Source organism: Notothenia rossii, assembly GCF_949606895.1.
Source record: "Notothenia rossii genome assembly, chromosome: 2".
NCBI classification, from domain to species: Eukaryota; Metazoa; Chordata; class Actinopteri; order Perciformes; family Nototheniidae; genus Notothenia; species Notothenia rossii.
The window spans coordinates 33,435,160-33,449,195 of NC_136904.1; the positions used below are offsets into that span (position 1 = coordinate 33,435,160).

General features: G+C 38.8%; 1 protein-coding gene across 1 annotated transcript in view; it reads right to left on the minus strand.

Annotated features, from left to right (window-relative positions):
• serinc4 (serine incorporator 4) overlaps positions 1 to 7,610 on the minus strand; it is a 26,202-nt gene extending 18,592 nt beyond the window's left edge. Inside the window, exons 1-3 of the mRNA XM_079665664.1 lie at positions 7,116 to 7,610; positions 824 to 991; positions 71 to 249 (exon numbers count right to left, since the gene is read on the minus strand). Of these exons, the coding sequence (XP_079521790.1) occupies positions 71 to 249; positions 824 to 991; positions 7,116 to 7,229 (461 nt within the window). The 5' untranslated portion in view covers positions 7,230 to 7,610. The remainder of the gene's footprint in view (positions 1 to 70; positions 250 to 823; positions 992 to 7,115) is intronic.
• Between the last annotated feature and the right edge of the window lie 6,426 nt (positions 7,611 to 14,036).

The following is a 14,036-nucleotide window of genomic DNA, read 5'->3' on the forward strand; positions in this document are numbered from 1 at the left end:
GAAAAATCAGTCTCAATTTTTGATTTGTTTTCTCAGTAGGAACATGTTGTGAGGTGTACTGTGCACTGACCCGTTGTGTATGAGCGCTCTGTAGTCCTGACTGGACTTCACATCTATGAGGAAGATGGCCATCATCAGGTAGAAACAGGAAGTGCCGAAGCACACTCTGTAGACCGCCGAGTAACCCACCAGCATCTCACAGTGACCCCCGCCGTGCGCCTGGTCACACACCATGTTGAAGAAAGGCACCTGACACACACACACACACACACACACACACACACACACACACACACACACACACACACACACACACACACACACACACACACACACACACACACACACACACACACACACACACACACACACACACACACACACACACACACACACACACACACACACACACACACACACACACACACACATGTTTTTATCTATTTTCATACTCAAAGCTGTCAGCAAAAGCTATAAAAAAATCAACCGACCACCAACTTTATGGCCTTTGTGCAGATAATAAACAGGCTCAGTCAGGAAATAAGGTAGAGTGAGGGGTACGACCTCCTGAAGTCACATTATAGTAACTCTGTTTTGTTTGGTTCTCATGTCTTGTGGCCTGTTGACCTGCAGCAAATCGCACACCATCTCAGTGTATAATTATCATATTTGGCCCCTGCCAATTCTAATTGAATAATTACTTTACTGTATGTTATTTTCTGTCAGAAATGTTGCTAGCTGTCAATGAGATTAATGATTGTTTTGGTTATAGTTCAGTACATTGATTTGATTTGCTTTATAGAGGATGAGATGTAGGGCTCACATTTTCCCTGACGAGCTCGGAGACGGTGCGGGACAGCATGAGGCAGGAGACGGCGCAGCTCATGATGTGGAACAGGGTGTACATGATCCGCGTGGTGGTGGACGATTGCACCGGAGGACAGAAGGCACAGCAGAGCGAGCAGGGAGCCGGTCCACAGCAACAGCAAATCTGAAGAGGAGGAGAGGAGAGAGGCAGATCAGCATCTCACACAAACACAACAACAAGTCTGACAACCAGGAAACACGAGAGGTCGTTGTTAGCTCAACCCTTTGCACTCAGGTCCTGTGTACATGAAGGAAATTGATCATTGTGACAATTTTTTAACTGACAGTTTCTCCTGCAACTTGCACAGAATGAACAGCGTGAACATGTAATACTTTTTTGTGGCATTTAAAAAAAAAAACATACATTTAAATCTTTGCTCTTGGGGAAGGTATCAAGTGTTTTCAAGTCAGGTCCAAAGCCCAATTCCAAGTGGAAGTCATCTGTGTTCACAGGCAGCTCAAGTTGAAAGTCTTTAAAAAAGAAAAAAGTTGAGTCTAAAAGTCATCAAATGTGTGACCTGAATCGAGGCATGTACTTGAGTTGAGTACAGGCCTCTGAAAAACACACCTTTAAACGTAAGAGGGTGACAATAAGGAATCTGGGTTTTCACACACATGTGAATAAACATCCATGAGGCCAAGTAAAATAAATGTACTATTTTTTTTTTTAAGCAAAGAGACCACTGTGTTATCCATCCCATGTGATGTATGGGGTTGGATGTATTAGAGCAGGGGTTCCCAACCTTTATTGTGCCAAGGACCGGCAGATACATTAAAAAAAATGTGCGGACCGGTCTTCAATTTTAGCTGATTTTAATATTTACTCACCAGCAGGTGGCAACAGAGGCTAATTGTATTTAACAGCCTGAAGAAATACCTATATGCATCCGAAACATATTAATAACGCTTAAAACTAGGATACAATTAAAACAAAAAATTAGGACCGCTTTACAAATATTAATATAATATATAATATAATATAGCCTAATATAGGTGGCAACAGTGACTAATTTTATGTAACAGCCTGAACAAATAATAGAACAATATGCATCCAAAACATATTAACAACGTTTAAAACCAGGATACAATTAAAACAAATTAGGACCACTGTACACATATTGATATAACTGAAATGTCAGGGAGACCCCTGGGCTTGTTTGCCAGCCATAATAACGTCATACTGGGGCGTTCGTTCCGGTGCACTCCGACAGCATTTAGCACTACATCGAGATTAAGATTAAACTAATTTATTTTGGGAACACCCACATACCTATGGAGTTGGCCAGATGTGTGTAAATTACTGTTCATGGTAATTTGAAAACAAATGCCATTTTTGGACACACACAAACACACCGAACATACACAAACACACACACAGCGGAGCTGAGCAGAGCACATACACACACACATCATGCGCCTTTGTGACCGGACATTTCCTTCATACAACGAGTAATAGAGGGAATAATCGGGCCGTTCGATGTGTGTGTGTGAAACGTAGCAGCCTGCAGTGGGGAACACAGTGAAGGCGGTGTGTACGCGCTGGTGCTGCACTTCTAAGAGGCTGCCTCCGGATGCTGCAGCCATTTCATGAAGTGAAGGAGGTTTTACAAATAAAAAAAATAGCTCTACACCCCTGGCCGCAATGTCCTTAAAATGAAGTCTGAGTTCGAAATATATCTCAAATAATGTATGCACTGCCATTTCCCCACATAAACATAACAGTCTGAAATTAAACGGTTGTCTCCTGTGTGCTCCACTTCCTATTGGCGCACCGTTAACTTTCTGAGCACGAGGGGGTGAGACCTTATGCTAACCAATTTTGATTAATTTTTTTATGTTTTGGATGAAATAATATAACTGGTATAGGTGCGAAAATATATTTAAATATTTCTAATTCTGCAAATATTACGATAAACTCACAGCTATTTCGCGGCCCGGCAGTAACAACTCCGCGGCCCGGTACCGGTCTGTGGACCGGGGGTTGGGAACCCCTGTATACATGTCAAACTCAAGGCCCGCGGATCATTTCTAATTACTATTAGATATGGCCCGCCACCGGTATATTGCACGCACACCTTCACTCCATCCTGAGGATCTCCTCAGCTCTGAGCCTGAGCCCAAACATTGATGAACTTGCACCCAAGATGAGATGCCAAGTATCTGGCTTAAACTAGCATCACAGAGCAGCACACTGAGTTTCAATGGATGTTTCCTTCTGCACTTTCTTTCTTGAGACAACAGGGCATGTTTGTTTTTCTCTTTGAGGGGAATTGTTTTTTTGTAGCTGCTGTTGGCCTGTGGAAAAATATAATCATAAGAAAGGACTCTGGAGAAGCTGCAGATAGAGCCATACTGTAAGCAATGAATGCAACTGATTTTTCATTTATTTAATGTTTAATGTTGTTTTAATAGGCAATAATTTAAGCTTTGTTAGTTCAAGGTTTAATATGTACAATAAGTTAATTTCAATAAGTTTTGCAATAAACATTGAACCAGTCCGGCCTTCGACTAGTACCGATTTTAAAATGTTGGCCCACTGTGTATTTGAGTTTGACACCCTTGTGTTAGAGGATCTTTCATTGTAAATTCTTACATTAAAATGGTGACAAATGAAGAATCAACATAGAAATCAACATCAAGCGAGATATTTCATGAGATATTCCCTCAGCCCCCCCTGAAATATTTCTACATAACTCATATTACAATTTGTTGCATCACAATATGACACCCAAAACAGTGAAAGACACAAGCAGTGTTAAATTCAACACGTACTAAAGGTATGATGCTGTGTATCATTCTGATAAAGGACATCCTGTAGGTTTCCGACTACCCTTCACAGCACTCAAACAGCAAATGAACAGTACTATTTGATTTCCTTTGTGGACGCATGGCTCCAGGAATTTAAACTCATGTTGTCTGAATTTTGGAGGTCACTATCTCAGACAGCTTTCACTGACAGTGTTTGAATCAATAGATTAACTAATGAGTTAAACGGCATCATGTCGTTTCTGATTCTGATTAACCTGGCCTGGGAACAGTGGTGGAAATACTGAAAAAGCTGAAAGGTTGATTTTAATTAAATGTATTATGTCAACAGATTTCACATAACTGTAGTAGGTCACTTGAAAGCAATAATATTAAGTTTAAATAAACAATATGGGTTCAACCTAATACATTTAATTAAAGTCAATGTTTCAATTTGCTCAAAGTGGTAACAAAGTACATTTACACAAGTACAATAGTTAAGTACAATTTTGAGGTACTGAGTATTCTCAGTTGCTACATTAAGACTTATAAATAATAAACTAAAATTTATTTGACAGCTTTTAGTTGCTAGTTACTTTTTAGGTTTAGATTATTAGCTAATACAAAATATAAAGCAATTATTAAATCAAATAAAAAAGTATTTTTATTAAGTATTTTTTAAATTAAGTATTTCTACTGGGGTAGGTAAGTTTGTGAAAACGGCTCGAGAGATACACTTTTTGTCATATTCCATGGAATGTTCTTAACATCCCCATAGTAATGAATATCTTAAGTGCTTTGACAAAAAAATTCATAAAAAAATGTCATCTGTGGAAGCCGTAGTACTGTAAAAAGCACGACCAATCATTTTAGCCGGCCCGGCTAAAGTAACTGGATGGCCTACCTGCCTGTCAGCTTTCCATCTGTGCACAAACTTATCTCGTGACCTCGTTGGTCATGTGCGCGTTCGTGTGTGTTGGAGTGGCTGATTTTTACCGGCTGTGTATTTTGAAATTCTAGCGCACTCGAACTGGTTTCTCCAAAATTACCTACCCCACCTTTAAGTAAAGACTCTGAGTACTTCTTCCAACGCTGGCTGGGAACGACTGGATAAACCCATCACTGCTGATCCTGAACTAAATCTAAGCAGCCAAAAACCTGCATGCACTGTCTGAAGCTGCAGCAACTCTGCAGATTACAGGCTGAATCAGCGGATATGAATGCGGTATTCACATGAAGTATAAGTCATTCTAGGACAAATATGTCTCTACGCGCAGCACATAATCTGATGAATGATGCAGAGAAGATTATACAACATATTTATGTGGAAGAGCATACTGAACTCAAATAGAGCTTTATTCATGTACAGTGCCTCAAACATGATTTGATCGTGTAAATCATGAAACAGTTTGTAAAAAATTGTTCTCATGAGAACATGCGATTTAGTCAGATATGATACGTGGACCAATTGGTGCTTCATTTGTTTCCAACCTGAAACAAAATCACTGATTATTCAACCTCTCAATTTATTCCATAATCCTAAATTAATATTTGATGTGTTTGTCTCTCATACACAGGCCCTGTGGCTGAATATGCACTCAGAGATATGGGTATTTTATTGAATAATATTTGATGTTCTACAGACTGAACAAAACAGTCTCTTTGCTGAATATTGGCGCTGTGCAATTTGAAATTGTAATTACACAGTGAAATGTAAAACAGCTGCACTGAGATTATGTCTCTAACCACTGCATATGTCCAACCTACTTTAAGGTTTATAATGCAGGATTAATACTATTAATATTAGTGAAGTTGTTGCAGTAATTGCGAGGGCTTAGATCTGCAGATTAACACTCGGCATACTACAGCGGGTCATTCAGTATATATAGGTCAAAGAGAAGCAGACTGATGGGGTCTGATGTAAAGAATGTGTTGAAGAATCTTGTTTGAGCAAAGAATCCTTCATTTTTAGCTCAACATAAGAGTCACATGCAGAATGGTATTTCCCAGACCTTGCTGGTTGTTTGTATGATTATAATATCTTAAAAGATCTTGAAGTGTTTAAGAAGTTAATCTGAGAGTTTAGCCTGCATGAATCACCAATTAATGCCCCAGTGATCCAATTTACCTTCCAAGATATAAAGCTGTGTAATAAAGAGGGCGGACTGTGTGAATGTAGCAGAGGTCATTTTTTAATAAGTATTGGTCCCATGCATTATTGTTGGTGACATTCTACATGTAGTTTTCAACAGTTATTTTAGTTGTTCCACCTTCCGCCATTTTTTCTACTTACTGCAAAGAACTCACTTTGATCATCTTTGGTAACTGGGGAAAACCAACTCTTCCTGTATTGGTTTACGCACTCAGCTCTGTAACACTGTTGGCACACAAGTGCGTAAACTCAATGCTAACATGCTAACACACAATGACAATGTAAGCAGCATGGTAATGTTCATTATGATGTTTACTATGTTCATCATCTTAGTTTACCGTGTTAGCATGCTAACATTTCAAGCACTAAGGACCAAGTACAGCTGCTGTGAATGAATGAAGTCATTGGTGATAAACCAACAATTCATACGAATAGATATTTCAGTGGGGCCAGACTGACTCTTCATCCATAGAGCCACAACATTAGCATGGTCATTTCTTCTTATGTACACAGATATTTGAAGGGTGAACACTTTTTAAAATGCATTAATGAGCCTCACTTTTGCACTGCCACAAAACTCACTATAGCGCCAAATGTGGATTAATCCGCCGACAAGTGCACTATCTCTTCCTTCTTATGTTCTTTACTTCTAAGTACTTTAGTTCTTTGCTTCACTAAACTTTAAAAAGACTATGTGATTGTAACCTAATATTTATGTAGTCTGTATGAACCTATGGGCTTATAGCTAAGTACCACAGACATTGTAGGAAAGCTAGAAAATGTAGACTAACTCAATGTTTTTGTTTAGTTTTTTCAAAACTGTTTTGTTTTTCCCGCTAGTGCTTCCATCAGTTGAACACAAGTCAACGTTTGTCAGTGATAACACAGTGGTGGAACCACTTTTACCTTTAAAAAAATGTGTTCAATCAAAAATAGGTTACATTGTTATAGATTTTACTAAAACACAGTACAACATTAAAATGCTGTAATTGAATACACGTGTGATTATAATCCAACAATATAGGTAGTTACATTTTGTGATAATAATTCTAAAGTTTTATTTTGAAAGCATGACATGAACCTATAAAGGAATATATTCATATTGCAAATGTTACTTAAATAAATATCTCAATACTTTGTCCAACACTGAATGATATCTTCATTTCAAAATATCTCACAATATTTCTATTGAACAATAAATAACAATTCCCTTATCCAGTATTCCAGTTAATGACATAAAGTCAAGAGATAATCAATTATCATCTACTATGAAAATACGCTTTTATCTTTCATAATAAACTGACTGTACAGAAACTTCTAGCATCCTGCGCGGTTGCTCATCAGCTCTCACCTGATAGGCCACCATGTTGAGGAAGTAGTTGTAGACGCCGCTGCGATTCATCCCCTGAGACGCCGACATTGTGCCACTAAACTGCTTTTCATCGGCCACTCTACATTTGGCCATCAACTTCCAGCACCAACAGGTTTTTGTTTTCTCAAGAGTGACTACAAAGAAGATGGCATCCTCAAAGAGGCCGGATCACAACTTCTCACAGGCCTGACGATGGAAGTAAAAAGTAAAAAGAGCCCAGCAGGTTGCCTCACATACTCCTTATTCTGGATTAGCATTAAATCTATTCCGGCCGGGATCCCTGCGGCCGAAAGCCTCAGCATGAGCACCAAGTCCGGCTGCTCTCAGTCCAGCCTCACAGGGGAAGAAGTTGTTTTTTGTTGCCCATATCCTGCGTGCTTTGGCTCTGCGGCTGTGCTGGGTGCTGCCAGAAAAGAGGGAGAGGTGGTGGTGAATGCCCGCTGCCTTCCCCCATCCTACCCGGTCAGATTAGGCAAAGAGTGTGTGAGGAGGAGGAGGAGGAGGAGGTAGACAGGGACCATGTGTCAACCCATATGTCCCTCCCTTCCCTTCCCCCAGCGCCATACAAACCCCACTGTACACCGGGATTGGGCGATACTCCTGTTTAATCCAGATTTACAATATTAAACAATTAACCCTGTGTGATTTCTAGATCTGACACCTCAAAGCCCCCTACCTAAAGACTCCCACCCAACACACACACACACACACACACACACACACACACACACACACACACACACACACACACACACACACACACACACACACACACACACACACACACACACACACACACACACACACACACACACACACACACACACACACACACACACACACACACACACACACACACACACACACACACACACAGACCTCATCCCAGTCTGTGTGTCACTCAAACAAAGGGTCCATAATCCAACAAGAGTCATCATGACAGCATTATGACAGAAACAGTGAGGTGGGTCAGCCTGGAGGTCTGTGATGGAATCCACTAAAGCAGGGTGCATTAGTGGATGTTCTCACAGCTTGATGGTAGGGTCCAATAAGGCAACAGGTAGACAATAAAGATTAAGTTCGACCAACTATTTTAGTTTCAAATGATTTGCTCTTTTAATGTACTATTCAAAGTGTGTTTCATTTAGATTTAGAGGTTCACTGTTTTGTAATTAAAGGAAATAATAAACACATTAAATGCAGTATTGGAGAATGTCTTTGACATTTGTCTGAAAACACTGAATGACTTTCTTATTCTTCTGAAAAAATATATAATAGTTGGTCATGTAAAAGCAGTTTTGAGACTGTTTATTGTTATTCATAAAACTGAAGTTGTGTTCTGAATGGCACAGCAGCAGGGAAATGACATGATGTGTTGGTAGCTGTTGAAAAGCTCTGAGTGCTCGGGGAGAGAGTCAGATTAGATTTGGGTTAGTGTGTGCAGGGCGGAGCGTCGGGATAATCCCGTCATTGTCCATAGATGACCTTCAGCGGCACAGACGTCTTGTCGGTATCCCTCTCTAAAACGTCACTGACCAAGAGACTGATTGACCAATCAAACTGCATCTCAACTCTTACACACTTGCTCCTACCTGACCTGCTGTGTGTGCCAGATGAAACACAGGTGAACAGATCTACAAACAATGGTAACAATAGCTGTTCATTCTTTGAATATTAGATCACTAAACTGACCTCTCAAAATATAGTTGTTGTCATGAACAGTCGAGGTAATACACATTTAGAAAGATATAAACAGTAGAACTACACAAAGTAAAAGTTTTGCAAGATTTACAAAATATAAGCATGGAAATGTATTTAAAGTACCAAAAGATACACTTATCGTTGATATAGCAGTATTATTCATCTGATATTACTGTATTAAGAATATTGATGCATTCATGTGTTCATCGCTTTAATGTTGCAGCTTATGTTTACTACTTTAAATTGGAACTTACATCTCAGGGATCATTAAAGTTTTATTCTAACATATTATTAGTAAAACTAAATTAATTTGGTGTTTATATTGTGTGTTATTTATATGAATTTGCAAAGTAATGAAAAGATGAAGTGGAAATGGAGCGTGAAAGTACAGTATGTGATTATCTGTGTTTTTCCACAAGTGGATACAAGTTTACAAGTATTTATCTATATTACTTTATTTATATTTAGATAATATTGTGAAAAAAATGCGTATCAAAGGAAACATTTGTTGAGATCAGTAAAATCCCCTAATGAATACCGATCACTAAAAATAATGTGGATTGAGTTATTTACATGAATTTCGGAAGAAGCAGCCTGTGCCAAAAACCTGCTAAGTGTCTAAAAGAGAGACACAGTCACTTTCTAGGAACACAGTGTAACAACAAACATGAGGTTGAATTAGAGGAAAAGTCCGTTTAGGATCAGACTCTAAGTAGCTTGGCCTTACAAACCCAGTGAGGGATGTCTTCAGAGCACATGGACTACAACAGTGGTAGTAGTAGCTTGAAGGCCACAACTCATAACACCTCTAGCTAGTGCTCAAAGCATCACCTTGAAAAGCTTTTACCTCTAAGCTTGCATTTAGTGAGAATCTGTGATCTATTTTGATGAGTCTGGAGCAACTGTCACATATCTTCAAAACTACATTTCAACACTTGAAATACTGTGAGGGTCTCAGAATAGCGGAGATCTTTGCTTCAATATGTTCAAAACTTTTTTTTCAAAATGAAAAGAAATGTCTAAGATTATAAATAGTGAAACATTAAATATAAAATATTTCTAGTGTGAACCAAAATATAATACTAAATATTATACAAGTGTTTTTTCTTAACTAAAATGACAAAAATGGCATAAAAACACACATTATTCTAATACGGGTCCTTTTTGACCCACTTGTGGAAGAGTGTAGGGTCCAGTCACTTGGGCATCTAAGGGTTATGGCCTTTAAACCCAGACATACACTCATCCTTTGCCTTTCAGGGAAACCACTGAATATCTCTAACCCTGAGTTTGTTAGTGTTCCTCTGAGCTCCCATCTCCTCTACTCCTCCCTCTGTCCCTTCTAAAAACGGATGTGCTTCTGTTTGCTATCTTATTCTCTTTTCAGGCCTTCATATTGAAGCGGATATGTGTGTAGGTCATCCTTGTTTAACATTCATTTTATAGTTATGGTTTATTTTGTACACAAAACACACTGTATATTTCATATCTGTCCAGGGAGAGGGATCCCTTCAGTGATTCTTCCATTTATTCAATGTTAAAGTTTATTTTTGTTCGTTTTTTCTTAACCAAATGCAGGGTCTATAAGGACAGAAGGTGTTGTAAAGATTGTTAGGCTAATATATGATGTGTGATATTGGACTAAATAAGAACATTTGCTTTAAAAAGTAAAATAAGAGCTAAACAAAACATGTTCCTGATAAGGAATTCAGATATCATGTCTTCCTCCAGAACAAATATTGATAACCCCACCAGAAATTAACATTATGCGACAAATCTTAGAACTAAAAACATCCACAAGTTTAAAAATAAATACTATCCTTGATGTCACTTTGGACTACTCCTTCCAACACGAGCGGGTGTAAAGCAGTGATTCCCTGTGATAAACACGTGTTGCTCCGATGGCATTCCTGGGGGCCCCTTTCACTCTCAGATAATTACCGCTGCCTAGTGGACGAGGAGGTCGTGCCAAAGAGGACAAACACAAGCAAATGAGCGGATGCAAATGTCCGCTAGAGTGAAAGTGCTCAATCTATGGTTTCAATAGGCTTGTGCAATAACTGCTGGCTGAAATCAAAGCTTGTTTACAAAAAATTACTCATTCATTATTCATTTCTTTCCGAGCATAACAATGGGGTAACGGTTTGTGGCAGCATTGTCTTTTTCACCTGTTTTAGATAGGTGATTACAAATCTGGGTGTTGTAAATTAAGTACCTGCAAAAAGAGTTGTCCATCCCATAGAAACACAATGCACCCATTCATAATGTGGCATGAATGGATGCACAAGGAATTAGAGTGAGGAGAAATGATTAGAAGAGTCAGCATCTGTACCACATTCTTTAACTCACATATAAATGGCTCGACTTTGGTGAAAAGTAAAAAGAAGCTGATGTTTGATTTTCTTTTTTGGGGTGGTTATCATTGATTTATATTACATGGCCAAAACTATACAACCACTCCTTCATATTTTGTGTTTTAGGCTGTTGAGGTGAAATAAAGGTGTTCCTCTCTGATAGATCAAGTAGCTAAAGAAGTATTTTAATGAGTAGTATATAATAAGGAACGAATGCTTTATAACACTTTAATATATTTGTAAACACTGTGTATTTTTCAATGCATTTGTCCACTATGCCAGCTTTGACCACCCATTAGAGGTTGGCTGGTGTATAATTATAGGAACAACACAATAAATACATTAACATTTAGTTTCAATCATATAAAGAATGTCTCCATAGAATTGCTTACAACTACATTATGCTGTAGTGTGAAAACTGCACTACATGTTAAAGTATAGATGTTGATATCTTACATATTGGGGTGAAAGGCAACGCTCCTTTTCTTTTTCAAAATAAAAGACCACTTGAGATAAACCATTTCATTGCACACATTTGTTGTGTGATTTTCCTTGTTAACGGTTCCTTATTTTGTCTTCATATAGAAACACCTGTCATCTTAGCACCATGCTGCAGAGTCTCACCTGAGTACGCAGCCAGTGTCTCGACATCACGTCCCCCAGGCCTGAGCAATAATCAATATCGGAAAACAGTCAGACAGCCATCAGTCATACAGCAGGATGAAGGAGTTGGCATGGCAACAACGATGTCTCTCCCACCCCGGTGCCATTCCTTTGACTCTTGTTGTATCACTTTGTGCATCTCCTTAAACTAATGCAGTGTTTTGGTGCTTCTCATGAACAGGTTTGCCTTTCCTTTAATCTGATTATTGGTAGGTGGACTGAGAAAAGCTCAGAGCTGAAGAAGTTTCCAGAGACAGAAAACCTGTTGCAGTATGGTTGAAGGGCTATTTGTATTAAAGCACATGTAAACCTCTTATAACAGACAGGAATAGAACCACCGTGAGCCCAGATGACACAGTGATTTGGTAATCCAGATATTTAAAATGTATGCATTATCCAGCTATCTTCTTCTTATCTCTCAGATAATAACAAGAGAATAGACCGATCAGATATTATAATATATGGTCTTAATCCTGCTAATCAAAATGTAATTTAAAAAAAAAATAAAGGTATTCACTTAAAGGAAAACACAGACAAAGCAGAGTATTTTTTTTAAAGTAATTCACCTTTCAACATGTTTTTTGATGTGGAGCAAAGATTATTATGAACTTCTTTAAACACTTCTCCTGAAAAGAATACTATTGTTCATAGATATATAAACAATTTGGATGTACCGGAATATTCAGTACATTCACCTGCAAACACCTTTGCTGTATTGTATTTTTAAGCAAATAATTGTAAGTGTTTATTTCAGTATGGCATAAAAATCAATGGAAATGTATATGTTTTTTTACATTGTTTAAAGATACACTGGATCACCAAAGCAGAACAGTGGCCCACAACCCCATAGCTCACTGTGATGGCTTTATGAATATAGATTACATGTCAATTTGTGTAGGGGTATTTGCCACTACAGCTAAGGCAGGTCCTGCGTTATGACCTCATCATGCGGTTATCTCGTGTAATAACTGTCTAGTCCAGGTGCCCTTCAAATCACCTCTTAATCTGCTGGAGTTTCTGCAACAGCAGCAGGACAAATAATGAAAAGAAAATAATACAGGTTTATGGGCTCAGAACAGTCTCATAATACACACATGCACACAGAAGTATTCAAACTCGTAGTTCATGATGCGCAAAAGGATTCACACTTGTATTTCCGGATCTACACTTGTGTTTTTCAATGCACACACAAATGTGTTCCGTTTCATATACATGTAAATAAAATCCAAATACAGAAAAAAGTTTTACATATGTATTTTTGATCCTCACATATATTACTTTTCCGTTTAAAACCTCTGAACCTGCAAACACAAACTGCTTTCTGTGCACGGATCGCTGTGCATTCGTGTCTGGGTTTTTTGAGACTCCCCTGACGCTCACCCGATTCGTACTTGTAATTTTTTCTATCTATAGCCAATCAGATGTCTCCTCAGTTCTAAGCCAATCACATGAGTGCGCCCCCATGAGGGTAGATTTCAACGCTTCTGCCCATGCACTTTCATTCACGCGTTGCTCGCGTCAAAAGTTGAACCATGTTCAACTTTTGAAGCTTCGACGGAAGAGTCAGCCAATCAAATCCCGTTTATGAAAGTCTGCCAGTACAACTGCTAGCCAATCAAACCGTGTGTATGCTGCGAGAGCCAGCATACACACGGTCATTTCTATGTTCCATAAAATGGAGGAGAAAATAATCATTGCGGTAGTGAATCACCCGGTGCTGTATGATCAGTCTCTGTTCATCTACCGGGCGGGGGGAGATGTAATACGGTTTCCTGATAAAGCTGTGGAGAGTATGTGCAGCAGGGAGGTGGATGCACAACGCACCCAGGAACGAACGCTAGCTCCGGTCCTTTTCCCGTGAGGGAAACTGTGGACTCGATGTCGTGACAGGCTGGTATTTGTGCATAAACACAATACTGCACCATGATTACAAATGGTGAAATACAATGTAAAACTACCGAAAAATACCAGCTCACTAAAACACAACCGCTCAACTCAACGCAACTACTAACTATACCCGCGGTCAGAGAGCGGAGATGTTTCCCCTTTGTTATGTAATATGATGCGTTTGACGTATGACCTTAAAAAAAAGCCGTTTTTAAGAGCAGAGCTCAAAATTGCTCCTTTCCCTCTGAATTCCTGCCCTTATGTCTCTTAAAACATATCAAATCCTACATTCACT